The 17,251-nt window shown below is 43.7% G+C and overlaps 1 protein-coding gene across 2 annotated transcripts in view; it reads left to right on the forward strand.

Moving 5' to 3' along the window:
- ydjc (YdjC chitooligosaccharide deacetylase homolog) overlaps positions 1–15,933 on the forward strand; it is a 128,625-nt gene extending 112,692 nt beyond the window's left edge. For both annotated transcript variants that reach the window (XM_073051851.1, XM_073051852.1), the window contains exons 5-6: positions 8,728–8,905; positions 12,793–15,933. In XM_073051851.1, the coding sequence (XP_072907952.1) occupies positions 8,728–8,905; positions 12,793–13,141 (527 nt within the window). In that variant the 3' untranslated portion in view covers positions 13,142–15,933. The remainder of the gene's footprint in view (positions 1–8,727; positions 8,906–12,792) is intronic.
- The last annotated feature ends 1,318 nt before the right edge of the window (positions 15,934–17,251 follow it).

Below are 17,251 nucleotides of genomic sequence, written 5' to 3' on the forward strand. Positions count from 1 at the left end.
TTTCTTGGGTTATCTCTACTCCCTTTCTTGACCAAGGGAACATTTGCAACCTTCTGGTACTTCTCCCATCCCTATTGGTGATGCAAAGATCATTACCAGAGGCTCAGCAATCTCCTCCCTCACTTCCCACAGCAGCCTGGGGTATATCTTGTACGGTCCTGGTGACTTATCTAACTTAATACCTTTCAAAAGCTCCAGCACATCCTGTTTCTTAATGTCTATATGCTCAATTGTTTCAGTCTGTTGTAATTTATCCCCACAATTGGCAAGATCCTTTGCACTGGTGAATACTGAAGCAAAATATTCATTAAGTACCTCTGCTACCTCCTCCAGCTCCATACACACTTTTCCACAGTCACACTTGATTGGTCCTATTCTCTCACATCTTATCCTCTTGCCCTTCACATACTTGTAGAATGCCTTGGGTTGTTTTCTTAATCCTGCTCACCAAGGGCTTTTCATGGCCCCTTCCAGCTCTCCTAATTTCATTCTGGAGTTCCTTCCTGGCACCCTCGTAATTTTCTAGAGCTCTAACAGTACTTATTTTCTTGAACCTTTCATAAGCTTTTCTTTCCTTCTTAACTAGATTTTCTACATCCTTTGTACAGCATGGTTCTTTTACCCGACCATCCTTTCCTTGCCTCAATGGAACATACCTGTGCAGAATGCTATGCAAATGTTCCCTGAACATTTGCCACATTTCTGCCATGCATTTCCCTAAGAACATCTACTCCCAATTTATGTTCCTAAGTTCCTGCCTAATATTTTCTCCTCCCCTACCCCAATTAAATGTTTCCCAAGTTTTCTGGTTCTATCCCTCTCCAGTGCTATGGTAAAGGAGATAGAGTTGTGATCACTACATAAGAACATAAGAAATAGGAGAAAGAGCAGGAGTAGGCCATCTGGTCTGTCGAGCCTGCTCTGCCATTCAATAAGATCATGGCTGATCTGGCCATGGACTCATCTCCACCTACCTGCCTTTTCCCCATAACCCTTAATTCTCCCACTATGCAAAAATCTATCCAACCTTGTCTTGAGGAAGTGGAGGGAATGGACTAGTAAATTTGCTGATGACACAAAGGTTGGGGGTGTTGTGAATAGTGTGGATGGCTGTCAGAGGTTACAGTGGGACATCGATAGGATGTAAAACTGGGCTGAGAAGTGGCAGACTGAGTTCAACCCAGATAAGTGTGAGGTGGTTCGTTTTGGTAGGTCAAATATTATGAGAATATAGTATTAATGGTAATGCTCTTGGCAGTGTGGAGGATCAGAGGGATCTTGGAGTCTGAGTCCATAGAAACATAGAAAACCTACAGCACAATACTGGCCCTTCAGCCCACAAAGCTGTGCCAAACATGTCCCTACCTCAGAAGTTACTAGGCTTACCCATAGCCCTCTATTTTACTAAGCTCTATGTACCTATCTAAAAGTCTCTTAAAAGACCCTATCGTATCCGCCTCCACCACTGTTGCCGGCTGTCCATTCCACGCACTTGCCACTCTCTGAGTAACAAACTTACCCCTGACAGCTCCACTGTACCTACTCCCCAGCACCTTAAACCTGTGCCCTTTTGTGGCAACCATTTCAGCCCTGGGAAAAAGCGTCTGACTATCCACACGATCAATACCTCTCATCGTCTTATACACCTCTATCAGGTCACCTCTCATCCTCTGTCACTCCAAGGAGAAAAGGCCAAGTTCATTCAACCTATTCTCATAAGGCATGCTTCCCAATCCAGGTAACATCCTTGTAAATCTCCTTTGCACCCTTTCTATGGCTTCCACATCTTTCCTGTAGTGAGGCGACCAGAACTGAGCACAGTACTCCAAGTGGGGTCTGACCAGGGTCCTATATAGCTGCAACATTGCCTCTCAGCTCCACTGGACACTCAAAGCTGCTACACAGGTTGACTCTGTGGTTAAGAAAGCATGCAGTGCGTTGGTCTTCATCAATCTTGGAATTGAATTTAGGAGCTGAGAGGTAATATTGCAGCTATATAGGACCCTGGTCAGACCCCACTTGGAGTACTGTGCTCAGTTCTGGTTGCCTCACTACAGGAAGGATGTGGAAACCGTAGAAATGGTGCAGAGGAGATTTACAAGGATGTTGTCTGGATTGGGGAGCATGCCTTATGAGAATAGGTTGAGTGAACTTGGCCTTTTCTCCATGAGCAGCAGAGAATGAGAGCTGATCTGATGGAGGTGTTTAAGATGATGAGAGGCATTGATCGTGTGGACAGTCCCAGGGCTGAAATGGCAAACACGAGAGGGCACAGTTTTAAGGTGCTTGGAAGGAGGTACAGGGGAGGTGCCAAGGGTAAGTTTTTAAACGCAGAGAGCAGTGAGTGCGTGGAATGGGCTGCCGTGGGCGGTGGTGGAGGTGGAAACGATAGGGTCTTTTAAGAGACTCCTGGATTGGTACATGGAGCTTAGAAAAATAGAGGGGTATGGGTAACCCTAGGTAATTTCTAAACTAAGTACATGTTCAGCACAGCATTGTGGGCCGAAGGGCCTGCATTGTGCTGTAGGTTTTCTATGTTTCTATGTATTTACTGAGGTAGCCTCCACTGCTTCATTGGGCAGAGAATTCCTCAGATTCACCATGCTCTGGGAAAACATAGAACATAGAATAGTACAGCACATTACAGGCCCTTCGGCCCACAATGTTGTGCTGACCCTCAAACCCTGCCTCACATATAACCCCCCACCTTAAATTCCTCCATATACCTGTCTAATAGTCTCTTAAACTTCACTAGTGTGTCTGCCTCCACCACTGACTCAGGCAGTGCATTCCACGCACCAACCACTCTCTGAGTGAAAAACCTTCCTCTAATATCCCCCTTGAACTTCCCTCCCCTTAACTTAAAGCCATGTCCTCTCGTACTGAGCAATGGTGCCCTGAGGAATAGGTGCTGGCTGTCCACTCTGTCTCGTCCTCTTATTTTACTAAGCTCTATGTACCTATCTAAAAGCAGATAGAAGCATAGAAACATAGAAAACATACAGCACAATACAGGTCCTTCAGCCCACAAAGCTGTGTTGAACATGTCCCTCCCTTAGAACTACCTAGGCTTTATCCATAGCCCTCTATTTTTCTAAGCTCCATGTATCCATCCAGGAGTCTCTTAAAAGACCCTATCGTATCCGCCTCCACCACCACCACCGGCAGCCCATTCCACGCACTCACCACTCTCTGTGTTTAAAAAAACAAACTTACCCTTGATGTCTCCTCTGTACCTACTTCCAAGCACCTTAAAACTGCCCTCTCGTGCTAGCCATTTCAGCCCTGCGGAAAAGCCTCTGACTATCCACACAAACAATGCCTCTCATCATTTCCTCCTCATCTCCATCCTAAATCTACTCCCCCAAATCTTGAGGCTATGTCCCCTAGTTCTAGTCTCACCTACCAGTGGAAACAACTTTTCTGCCTCTACCTTATCTATTCCTTTCAAAATTTTATGTTTCTCTAAGATCTCCTCTCATTCTTCTGAATTCCAGGGGGTCCAATCCCAGGTGACTCAAACTCTCCTTATAGTCTAACCCCCTCATCTCTGGAATCAACCCAGTGAATCTCCTCTGCACTGCCTCCAAAGCCAGAATATCCTTCCTCAAGCAAGGAGACCAGAACTGCACACAGTGCTCCAGGTGCGGCCTCACCAGTACCCTGTATAGTTGCAGCGTGACCTCCCTGCTCTTAAATTCAATCCCTCTGGCAATGAAGGCCAACATTCCATTTGCCTTCTCGATAGCCTGCGGCACCTGCAAACCAACCTTTTGTGATTCATGCACAAGCACTCCCAAGTCCCTCTGCACAGCAGCATGCTGCAACTTTTTTTTACCATTTAAATAATAATTTGCTCTTTCATTTTTTTATTTCCAAAGTGGATGACCTCACATTTACCAACATTGTACACCATCTGCTAGACCCTTGCCCATTCACTTAACCTATCTATAGTCTCTCTGTATCTTCTGCACCATTTGCTTTTCCACTTGTTATGACCTCGCAAGAGCCCTAGTCAAGGGGGGGTCAAATGACCCAAGAGGGAGAGAGACGTGCTGAAGACCACGTTCCCCAGGGAAGCAGAATAAAGCGACTCTTTGACTATTGTCTCATGAAGACCACGTGTAAAGCCCTCGGGCAAAGTGGGCTGGTTGAGAGAGAGATTGACACCGGCGATCCCGTGAGGAAGTATAAAGGAGGGTCTGGGGGGGAGGACCCCCTCAGATGCACCAGAAGACACGCTAGAAATCCTGTGACAGTGTTTTGATAGCGACAAAACGTGGGGTTCGTGTGCGTCTTTTCCTTGCCAGGGATTGGCGACCCCACAACGGAAGAACGGCTTAGCTACAAGGGAGGCCACAGATGAGCGTTCATTCCCCCAACGAGGCTCCGACAAACCGAACTCCTCCAGGTTGGAAAACCACGGGTAACTGTTTCATCCCATCTCTCTCTCTCTCTTTCTAACAAAAGTGCACCAACGCGACACCACAACGACGGCAGCTGGTGGAACTGCAGTGACCGCAAAAGACTTTTAGATATCCAGTAAACAATATATATCTACATTACCCCTAGACAACGATAGAGCTTATTTCTGATTGATTATTACTATACCTGTGCTTTAGATTGAGTTGTGACGACGTATATGATCTGAATGTTTTGTATTAACCATACGTTTGTGCCCCTTTATAAATAAAAACGTTTGAAAATAGTAGCATCAGGCTTCAGCGGACCCATCTATCTTTGCTGGTAAATTACGCGGTTATTGGGGAACGTAACACACTCAATTTAGTATCATCAGCAACCTTAGATACACTACACTCGATCCCTTCTTCCAGATTGTTAATACATATCGTGAACAGTTGAAAATCCAGCACTGACCCCTGCAGCACACCACTCACCATAGATTGCCAACCATCCCAACTCCCTGCTTTCTACCTCCAAAATGCTCTCCCACCAAGAGATCTGACACCTGACCAAGTTCATTTCCCAATACCAGATCAAGTACATCCTGTCCTCTAGTTGGCTTATTACATATTGTGTTCCTGAATACACCTAACAAACTCCACCCCTTCTAAACCCCTTCCTCAAAGGAGATGCCAGTCAAATTTAAGAAAGTTAAAATCACCTATCACAACAACCCTATTATTATTGCATTATTCCAGAATCTGCCTCCCTGTCTGCTCCTCGATGTCTCTGTTACTATTGGGGGGGAGGTCTATTTTTAAAAAAAAACACCCAGTAGAGTTATTGCTCCCTTCCTGTTTCTGACTTACACCCACAATGACTCGGTGGACAATCTCTCTATGATTTCCTCCTGTTCTGCAGCCGTGATATTATCCCTGATTAGCAATGGCACTCCCACCTTTTTTTGAAACATCTGAAGCCCATTACACTGAGCAGCCATCCCTGCCCCTGAGACATCTAAGTCTGTGCAATGGGCACAACACCATAGTTCCACGTATTGATCCACACTCTTAAGTTCAGCAAAATTGCTCATGATACTCATTACATTAAAATAGACACATCTCAAACCATCTGGCTGAGTGCTTCTTTGCTCAATCATCTGCCTATCCTTCCTCATAAATTTCCTGCAAGCTGAAATTTATACTTGCCAACTGACCCATTCTCTGCCTCTTTACTTCAGTTTAAACCCTCCCCAATAGCATTAGCAGACCTCCCTTCCAGGATAATGGTTCCACTCCAGTTAAGGTGCATCTCATCCCACTTGTACAGGTCACCCCTTCCTCAGAAAAGGTTCCAATGATCTAAGAACTTGAAACCCTGCCCCCTGCACCATCTCCTCAGCCACTCATTCATCTGCGCTATGTCCCTGTTCTGAACTTCACTAGCTCGTGGCACAGGGAGTAATCCGGAGATTAGCACCTGGGAAGTCCTGCTCTCTAGCCTCCTTCCCAACTCCCTAAACTTACTGCCCGGGACCTCTACCCCTCTCCTGCCTATGTCAATGGTACCAACACGTACCAGGACCTCCGGCTGCTCACTCTCCCCTTTTTGCTTTTCCACTCAATCTAGTATCAGCAAACTTACACTTACACTAGATACACTACACTCGGTGCCCTCTTCCAGATTGTTATTGTATATTGTGAACAGTTGTGGGCCCAGCACCGACCCCTGCGGAACACCACTCACCACTGATTGCCAACCATCCCTACTCTGCAGCCACTCAGAGACATCCTGGACCTTAGCACCCAGGAGGCAACGCACTATCTTGGTGTCTCTTTTGCTGCTGCAGAATCTCCCATCTGTCCCCCAAGCTATCAAGTCCCCTATGACTATAGCTCTGCCTGACTTCACCCTACCCTTCTGAGGCTCAGAGCTGACCACAGTGCTATTGTTTACAATATATATTAATGATTTAGATGAGGGAATTAAATGCAGCATCTCCAAGTTTGCGGATGACACGAAGCTGGGAGGCGGTGTTAGCTGTGAGGAGGATTCTAAGAGGATGCAGGGTGACTTGGATAGGTTAGGTGAGTGGGCAAATTCGTGGCAGATGCAATTTAATGTGGATAAATGTGAGGTTATCCACTTTGGTTGCAAGAACAGGAAAACAGATTATTATCTGAATGGTGGCCGATTAGGAAAAGGGGAGGTGCAACGAGACCTGGGTGTCATTGTACACCGGTCGTTGAAAGTGGGCATGCAGGTACAGCAGGCGGTGAAAAAGGCAAATGGTATGTTGGCATTCATAGCAAAAGGATTCGAGTACAGGAGCAGGGAGGTTCTACTGCAGTTGTACAAGGTCTTGGTGAGACCGCACCTAGAGTATTGTGTGCAGTTTTGGTCCCCTAATCTGAAAAAAGACATTCTTGCCATAGAGGGAGTACAAAGAAGGTTCACCAGATTGATTCCTGGGATGGCAGGACTTTCATATGAAGAAAGACTGGATCGACTAGGCTTATACTCACTGGAATTTAGAAGATTGAGGGGGGATCTTATTGAAACATATAAAATTCTAAAGGGATTGGACAAGCTAGATGCAGGAAGATTGTTTCCAATGTTGGGGAAGTCCAAAACGAGGGGTCACAGTTTAAGGATAAAGGGGAATCCTTTTAGGACGGAGATGAGGAAAAACTTCTTCACACAGAGAGTGGTGAATCTGTGGAATTCTCTGCCACAGGAAACAGTTGAGGCCAGTTCATTGGCTATATTTAAGAGGAAGTTAGATATGGCCCTTGTGGCTAAAGAGATTAGAGGATATGGAGAGAAAGCAGGTACAGGGTTCTGAGTTGGATGATCAGCCACGATCATACTAAATAGCGGTGCAGGCTCGAAGGGCTGAATGGCCTACTCCTGCACCTATTTTCTATGTTTCTATTGGTTTGGCTGCTGCTGCCTTGCTCAGATAGGTCTTTTCCCTCAGCAATTATCCAAAGGGGTATACCTATTGCTGAGGGGAATGGCCACAAGGGGACCCTGCACTGACTTCTTTCTCCCTTAACCTCTCTCGCTGTTCACCCATCTACTCCCTGAATTCTGCACTCTGGGTGTAACCACCTGTTCAAAAGTTGTATCTATCAATTGCTCTGCCTCCCGGGTGATCCTAAGTTCATCCAACTCCAGTTCCAGCTCCTTAATGTGGCTTTTCATAAGCTGGAGTAGGCTGCACTTCCCACAGTGTAGTCATTGGGAGACCAAAAGGTCCGTGAATCCCCACATCCTACAAGAGCAGCATTCAACTGCCGTATCTGCCATCCTGCCTGAACTACCGTAGATTCCGGACTACAGAGCGCACCTGATTAAAAGCCGCTGGCTCTAATTTTAGAAATAAAATCAATTTTTTACTTGTACAGGCCGCACCGGATTTTAGGCCGCAGGTGTCCCAAGTTGTAATATGAGATATTTACACAGAAAGATATTACACGTGAGGATTTTTAACTTTTAATTAAATCCATATTGCAACATAAACAAATACATATTGCAAATGCTTTTTTTCGAACCGTGCCTGTAACGCGGCTACTTTTAAATATACGTTGCGTATACTTCTTTACTGAACAACATTCCAATATCTCCTAAATATAAAAAATATATATACTGCAGCCTACCAGGAAAAGTTATTGATCGCCTTTAACTTAAAAGCAGCGTTTTCGCTCCGCCGCTCGCCCCCCTCCTTCCCGTTTATCGCAAACTGGTATCCCACAAGACGCGGCGAAACCGGGTGTGACGTCATAGCATCCCGCGATGTAGTACAGAAAACAAATATAGTTAAAACAGTTCTAACTTTAACTAACAAATGAATTACTAAGCGAAAATATTATAAACTAAATAACTGCCATAAAGGCAGCACAATGCTTTTCTTCGAGTGTTTTCCATGTTGATGAGGATGAGTACAAATGACTGATTTACAATAATTTAATTGTGAAAGTGCGCTTGATTTATCGTACAATTTCATTGGACCTCTGTGAACTACTCATCAATTTTATTGGTCTACTGTTACGAGGCAAAATGTTTTTGGCGGCATGAAAAAAATCATGCATTAGCCGCACCGTATTAAAGGCCGCAGAGTTCAAAGCTGTTCAAAATGTGGGAAAAAAGTAGCGGCTTAAAATCCGGAATCTACGGTATATAATGTGCAACCAAGACCAAATCAGCAATAACAAAAGAAAAAAACTAACCCTTTGAACCTGTTTGGGGTTTCTAGAGGTAGAGCAAACTTAAAATTTTGGATCAACTTAACAAGGCTCCTTTATACTTTCTGGACTGCAGGTATCCGTGATGTATTTGCCCAAGTGCTTTCCGATTATGGCATCGTTTACACTCGTGTTCCTGTGGAGCCAGGCCTGCATCGCTGTGATCAGATAGCACAACATCTCATGGACTTCTACCTACAGGTTGAAAAGGACGCATTCAATTCAGTGGATGTTTTCCAACGACATGGAATTAGGTAAGTGATTAGAATCCACTCTTAAGGATGCCCAGCCACACAACAGAAGCAGATTCCATCAAGATTTGCAAGCCAGAGATTGTGGTCATTCACCTGCTGCTCCCTCCCTGCTATCAGTTATCCCTGCATTCCTTTCCTATTCAATGGTTCAGTGGTTCTATTTAATATCAGAGAATGTTTACAGTATACAACCTGAAATTCTTACTCTTCCAGGCATCTACGAAACAGAAGAAAACCCCATGTTTATGAAATAAAGATAAAGATTTGCTTCATTTGTCACATATGTTAAAACACACAGTGAAATGCATCATTTGCATCAACGACCAACGCAGGACGACGATGTGCTGGGGGTAGTCCACAGGCATCACCATCCTTCTGGCGCCACCATAGCATGTCCGCAGCTTACTAAACCTGTACGTTTTTGGAATGTAGGAGAAAAGATGGAGCACCACACAGAAAAGACAAGCGCCTTGCAGACAGCAACAGAATTGAACCCGGGTTGCTGGCACTGTTAGCCACTATGCTACTGTGCCACCTACTATTCAATGTCAAAAACCCATTACAATTCAAAGTTGGAAAAAAGAAATGCAGCTTCTTATTCCAAAACAGCCAGGATGCTCAGCAGGCCGGCCTGTGGAGTGAGAGTCATCAACCTGAAACATGAACTGTTTCTCTCTCTCTAGATGCTGATTGACTTGCTGAGTATCCCCATCATTTTCTGAGCTTTTTAATTTCATCTTCTGCAGTTTTGCTTCCTAAATTATGTTGTTTTCATTGTTTCGATCTGCCTTTCATTAAATCACATCTGATCAATATCTCAGTGCCCATTGAGGTCTCCATTGGTTGTGATTGACTGTGGATGTTGTGTCCCAGCTGTATGATATGGAGAGCAAGCTGTTGCCATGCAGTAGGCTGCCTCTCTCCAGGCAGCTGATGAATCAAAATGAACAGCAGGGACCGATACAGTTCAGCACCAGCAGCGTCGTTGGAGTTCCCAGTTAACATTGAACTCATTCGACTCCAGCTTCAGATTGTTCCCTCGGGGTTTACTCCCAAAGCTTTCTTCATGAATGCGTATGGCTCTGAGGCAGTTGATCAGAGTTTTCCTTCTCCTAGATGAGCTGCCATTCCCTGCTGACGAGCCCCATCTGCCTGAAGCAAATGGTTTTAAGGCATCAGTAAACTGCCTTTGCCCCTTCTGTCAGTAGAAACTGTTCTGTCAGGCTTAGTAACTAAGCCACATGTGAAGGCTAGGAATGGGACTTGGTTGTCAGAGGCTATTGGAGATGCACGTCATTGGGAGCATTTAATAGACAGTGGGAGCTTATCTCCCACTAACTCCCCTGGCTGTAAGGAGTTTGGTTAGCACACTGTCAGTCTAAAATTTCAATTGATCCAGGTAGCAATGGTTTTGGTTCTGGAGTGGTCCTCTGCAAGATCTTACTGGCAAGCCAGCACTGAGATTCTCTTTTGAGCAACATACCATTGGTATTTTTCTTCAAAGCTTAGTTTAGACTTATGAGGAAATGGAAGGGAGGATTAGTAAGTTTGAAGGTAATACAAAGGTTGGGGGTGTTGTGGATAATGCAGAAGGTTATAATGGGACATTGATTGTTGCGGAGGTGGGCTGAGAACTGGCAGATGGAGTTCAACATGGCAAAGTGTGAAGTGATTCACTTGGGAGGACGAACTTTAAAGCAAGGTACAAGTTTCTTGCAGTGTGGAGGAACAGAGGGATCTTGGGGTTCATGTCCATAAATCCCTTCGAAGATACTGCTCAAGTTGAGATGGTGCAAGGCATAATGTGCTTCATTGTTCAAGAGCCACAGGGTAATGTTGGAACTCTGGGAATATTATGTTCAATTCTGATTACCTCAATATAGGAAGGATGTGGAAGCTTTGGAGGAGCTGCAGAGGAGGTGGTGTGGCTTTGTTGGTTTAAAAAGTGAAATCAAATCCTCAGAAAGAGGTGACATGGGATCGGGAGAGGTAGAATCCTTGTATGTAGAGTTAAGAAACTGCAAGGATAAAAATGGATCTCAGGGTTGTACATGGTGATGTGTATGTACTCTGATAATAAAATTTACTTTGATCTTTATCTCGTGCTCTCATTATTTATTGTTATTTATTTCTATTTGCATTTGCACAGTTTGTTCTCTGCTTTACTCTGGTTGATCTTTCATTGATCCTGTTAGAGTTACTGTTCTATAGAGTTGCTGAGCATGTCCACAGGAAAATGGATCTCAGGGTTGTACATGGTTACGTATATGTACTCTGATAATAAAATTTACTTTGAACTTTGAGTTAACCACATCTACACAAATATTTAATCCTACGTTTACAACAAGCATTCCACAAAAATAAACCTATCACTGCACTAAATATCTTACACATACTGTGAGTTACTGTTAAACAGACAGCTCCTTTCTTCAGTGTAAAATATTGCAGGTCATATTCACAGTGGATAACTGTTCCACTCACAGTGGGGGAATTGAAATCCCAGTTAGAAACTTGATTAAAAAGCAGCAATAAGTGTTAATAAAGCAAGAACAGGAAGTCCTTTCTAGAGGAATGGAACTGAACTCAGTAAATCAGGCAGCATCTGCAGAAGGAAATGAACAGTCAGCATTTTGGACCAAGACCCTTCCTTTCCTTCCATTTTTCCTGCTCATCTTGAGATCCCTTTTTCTCCAGAGGTGAACTGAGAGGAAATCTGGAGATGATTAAAGGACTTGATCTGGAGAAGGAAAAAATGTGGACTATTTTCTAAACTGGGAGAAAATTCAAAAAATCTGGGGTGCAAAGGGACTTGGGAGTCCTTGTGCAGGATTCCCTAAAAGTTAATTTTCAGTGGTGAGGAAGGCAAATGCAATGTTAGTATTCATTTCAAGAGGACTAGAATATAAAAACAAGGGTGTAATGTTGAAGCTTTATCAGGCTTGGAGTATTGAGAGCAGTTTTGGGCACTGTCATTGGAGAGGGGTCAAAGGAGGTTCACACAAATGATTCCAGGCTTGTCATGTAAAGAGTATTTAATGGCTCTAGGCCTGTACTCACTGGAATTCAGAAGAATGAGAGGTGACCTCATTGAAACCTATCGAATGTTGAAAGGCTACGAGAGAGCAGATGTGGAGGGCAGATGACCAGAGGGGCAGCCTCAGAACAGAGAAATGTCCTTTTAGAACGGAGATAAGGAATTTCGTTAGCCAGAGAGTGGTGAATCCGGAATTCATTGCCACAGGTAGTGGTTCAGGGCATGAAGGGATATGGGGAGAAGGCAAGAGAATATGGATGAGAGGGAAAATGGATCAGCCATGATGACATAGTGGAGCAGACTCAAAGGTAAAATGGCCTAATTCTGCTAATGTGTCTTATGATTAAAGGACATGGGAGATGACACAGTAGCATAGCATTTAGCATAACTGCTTACACCGCCAGCAACCCGGGTTCAATTCCCGCCAGCCTTAGTAAGGAGTTTTTACATTCTCCTGTGACATCGTGCATTTCCTCTGCATGTTCTGGTTTCCTCCCACGATCCCACGTACAGATGAATTGGCCACGTGGGTGTAATTGGGCAGGTGGGCTCATTCGGCCAGAAGGACCTTTCATCTTGCTGCATCTCTTGCAGAGTCCAGAAATGACAGGGCATAAATGCAAAATTGTCACTAATAAGTTCAGTAGTTAATCATGTTACCAATCACATGATTTTGGAATACTAATGCTAGGTCTGAGGGATGGATATGACCTATGGAGATGGTAAACTGCTCTTATTTCTGCAAGTTCTGCCCCATTTGAAAACCGACTATGTCAATGGACACCTTTGTGCATGTTGAGCTTTGTATTATAGTTTATCCTAACGACAGCTGTTTTTATCCCCCTCCTCCCAGGTGGCCCAATATCTACATTGGCCTTACGACAATGGGGAAAGACATGTCAGTGTCCAGCCTCCAGACAGCCATAGAAAATGGCATGGCAATGAGGAAAGTGAAGCACTACCAGTTGTTGGAAGATTTTCCTGCGGATGCCCAAAGACAAGATGATACCATATTGACTATGGAGTTAATGGTTCACCCTGGGTATTCTAGCTATCCCAATGAAGGCGGATGCGGCGAAGGGCCAGACGAGTTCTCCCTATCTGCAGATCGGTTTCATGAACTGGAAACCCTCAAGGCGCCAAAGCTACTGAAATATTACGAACAGAGGAATATACAATTGTGTGCTTTTAAAGATTTATAATAGTATTGCTTCCTGACTCCCTGAAGCAAATGGAGGAAGATTGTAGAGGTACTAGAAGGTGCAATAATTACCAGAATCAATTCCTATGTGATGCAGTAGGTCGTCAGAGGGGGAAATGAAAATGATTCAGTGTCTTTCGGGAAAGGCTTTTATGGGGAATTTAATTACATTTCCAGTATCCCACGTTTAATTTTTGTCCCAACAATCACCAAAGGAATTGTAAAGAGCTTTACTTCCCTCCCATCCCCTCTCCCAGTCACCTGCCGCATTGTACTTCTTTCTCCCCCTCCCCACCCCCCCCCCCACCTTAATTGGGCTTCTGCTTGTAGCAAGCAGAAATTCGATTCACACGACCATGCGGTGTTCTTCAAGCTTTTCACCCATAAAGTCAGAAAATCAAGTCTTAGGTGCAGGAACATTTTGTACTTGATAACTTCTATAGGGGATATTAAATTGTGCAATAAACTGTTCAAGTTCAGGGTGAAGAGAAATATTTAATGATTTTATTAAATCCCTTGGTCATCACAAGAGCTGGTTCATGAATCACTTTACTCGGATGACTGTTTCCGTGGATTGTCACCTTGTCGTGGTGGAGAAGCTTGTGTGGTCCAGAGATCCCGAGAGTGATGCTGTCTGGAGCTATGCTCCTGGTAGGGTCACCCATGGCGGTGAGGTCGAGGGTGAGGTCCCTGACAAAAAACAATCCAACCAAGACCTCAACGGTGGAACAGGTGGACGAAGTTACTTCGAACTCAGCGGATGAAGGCTGCAACAAATCCAACAGCTCCAATCGTCATGGTTTCCATGCCATTGGAATCAGTTGGTTGATTTGTGAAGTATCGTGTGCTTCTTGGAGTGCAACATCAAGTACATGTTACATGCACAGGTGTCTTCATTCTGTGATAGATCAACGAAACAAAGACCATCATCCTCGACCTCGAGGAATAGCCACGACAACGACACTTGCCTAAGTAGTATCTCTCAGGTTTCTTGTTGCCAAACACCGTAGCACCAGTCCTGAAGTCCTTGGTGTGATTAATGATTGCAAAGCATTAAAGGATTTGTAGAATTAAAGCATTGTCCAGTCACTTGGACAACAGAGGCAGCGGCCATGTTGTTCACAGTGCCTGTACCAGCTCTTTTAGGATAGGAAGCTCTCTGATTAGTTCTATTACATTTGCTCTCACAGCCCTTGCATATATTTATGGAATTCCTTTTGGAAAGTTACTGTTGAACCTGCTCTTGTCACCCTTTGCACGATAAAGATTTTACTGAGAGAAATGAACAGATAGTCTGTTTTATGGTGATGTTTGGATCAATGTTAGGCAGGGCACTAGGAACATTGATGTGGCCTCTATTACATCTGCCTTATCAGGGAAAATACATGAATCCTAGATCACAACACCATGCTACTCTTATTTCAAACTGGGAGGTTTCTGCCAAACACATCGTTGTACCACATAGAAGTATCTCTTTAATTCATTTTAAATGTTTCATGATTGAGTGCCTCTGTTAAGTCTCCCCTCAACTTTCTCCACTCTATGAAAATAGATTATATATTGTATATTTATATATCATGTATAAATTAATTATATAATATATAATTATTTAATGTTATTTAATTATATATTACATATAATTAATGTTATTTAATCACATTGTATATATATACATGTACAGTACTGTCAAAAGTCTTAGGTACATACAAGATAGCTAGGGTGCCTAAGATTTTTGCATAGTTCTGTATTAGGCAACATGGAGCAGAGAGCAACTTCGTGAATCCGGCAGGAGCAAAGATGCTGGGAATGGTGCAGGTGGAGTGCTGCAAGAGGGGTGTAGGACAGTCAGTGGCACGAATGTAGATGCACCCAACCCAGAGACACCAGGCAAGGTCATTTGATTCTGAACAATTGGTATATTGATCATTACAGAATCCTTCTGGTGCTACCTGCTCCCTCCCTTCTACCAAAACATGATTCCCCTTTCTCTGACCCCTTCCCACTCTCAGTCCACAATAGAGAACCAGGTTTATCATCACTCACATATGTATTAAATGTTTTTTTTGTGGCAGCAATACAGTGCAATACATAAAATTACTACAGTACTCTGCAAAAGTTCTAGGCATCCTAACTGTACATAAGTGGCTTAGACTTTTGCACAATACTGTATATATACAATCTATTTCTGTGGAGAACACAGACAGTAAAAGATATATAAAGATCTAAGATGCATGGAAGGAGGAATTCATCCGTGATCACTGGTGCTAAATGTGCAGATTGAGCACAAGATATCACAAAACATCCTACTGCCAACTGCAGAGTTTTTGAAGTATAGTCAGGGTGACACTAAAGCAAGCATGTTCCCTGCAGCGAATCGCACAAACTACAGTGAGATGAGTGCCAAGAAAGTTGGTTTTATAATGTTTATTGAGAGACTGAGGATACCTCCCTTGTACACTTCAGCAACTGACCTGAAGCAGAACAAAGCCTCTGTACTGTCACAGCCCACCGGCTGCTCACCAGCAAGCGTGCACTAAATGAGCTACAACTGACATCCTAAATTCTCAAAACACTTCTGCAGAGTGTGAGGTTATTCCATAACCAAAGATAGCTGCGAAATACTTTTGGGTCTACAAGGCTGATGATGTGCCTATTTAATTCAATGTTAAATGCAGAAATATATATAATATTAATTTACATAATATTTAGCTATAAAGCAATGGGGATTTCAATATGTCATATAAAGTTTGGAAAAATGCAAATGTCTTAATAAAATTCACATTTAAAGTGCAATTACTTTATTAATGTTGTGTCTAATTCATTAAGGTGTGTTAACTGGATAATACTGGTGAGGGGCAAGTGGTAATGGGAACATCCTGATAGGGTGGGACGTTAATGTAGTGGTTAGCACAACGCTTTACAGTCCCAGTGACCCAGGTTCAATTCCTGCCTCTATCCATAAGGAGTTTGTATGTTCTCCCTGTGTACTGCATGGGTTTCCTCCCACACTCCAAAGATGTACCATTTGGTAGGTTTATTGAGCATTGTAAATTGTCCTGTGATTAGGCTAGGGTTAAATCAGGGGATTCAGCATGGCTCGAAGGGCCAGAAGGACGTCTTACGTGCTGTATCTGAATAAATCAATAAAATATGAACTGCACTTCTTGTCGTACTCATAGTTTCCTCACACACTACAACATGCCTCTTTAAATGGAAACAGCTGCTTCCCCCAATACAATTTGCAAAAGGGAGAACAGGTTAGCATTTTTCAGACTGCATGGCAAATTATAGAACCATAGAACACTATAGCACAGTACAGGCCCTTCAGCCCTCCATGTTGTGCCGACCCATATAATCCTTAAAAAAAAGTACTAAACCCACAATACCCCATAACCCTCCATTTTTCTTTCATCCATGTGCCTGTCCAAGAGGCTCTTAAATACCCCTAATGTTTTCGCCTCCACCACCATCCCTGGCAAGTCATTCCAGGCACCCACAACACTATGTGTAAAAAACTTACCCCTGATGTCTCCCCTAAACTTCTCTCCCTTAATTTTGTACCTATGCCCTCTGGTGTTTGCTGTTGGTGCCCTGGGAAACAGGTACTGACTATCCACCCTATCTATGCCTCTCATAACCTTGTAGACCTCTATCAAGTCCCCTCTTATTCTTTTTCGTCTTCCACTAGAGGGGTTTTCCCACCAGAATCAAGCTATATTTGTGTAACTTGGTGCTTCACTTGTTCAAATAATTCAAGTTTAATTGTCATTCAACCAGACATGAATGCAGCCAGTCTTACTCTAGTGCCAAAGTGCAAAACAGTACCAACAGTCACGCAGTGCACAGGGCACATATATCCATCCATGAGCCAGTCCTCACTGGAGGATCAGTAACTTTAAATTCCTCTGCGTGACTATCTCAGAGGGCCTGCCCTGGACCCATCATATAAATGTAATTGCAAAGAAAGGACAACAGTGCCTCTATTTCCTCATGTGGAGATTCGGCATGACATCAACAGCTTTGACAGACTTCTATAGGTGTGTAGTGGAGAGTGTATTGACTGGTGACATCACAGCCTGGTATGGAAACATCAGTGCCCTTGAATGGAAAG

This window comes from Hemitrygon akajei, chromosome 7 (genome assembly GCF_048418815.1).
Source record: "Hemitrygon akajei chromosome 7, sHemAka1.3, whole genome shotgun sequence".
Lineage (NCBI taxonomy): Eukaryota > Metazoa > Chordata > Chondrichthyes > Myliobatiformes > Dasyatidae > Hemitrygon > Hemitrygon akajei.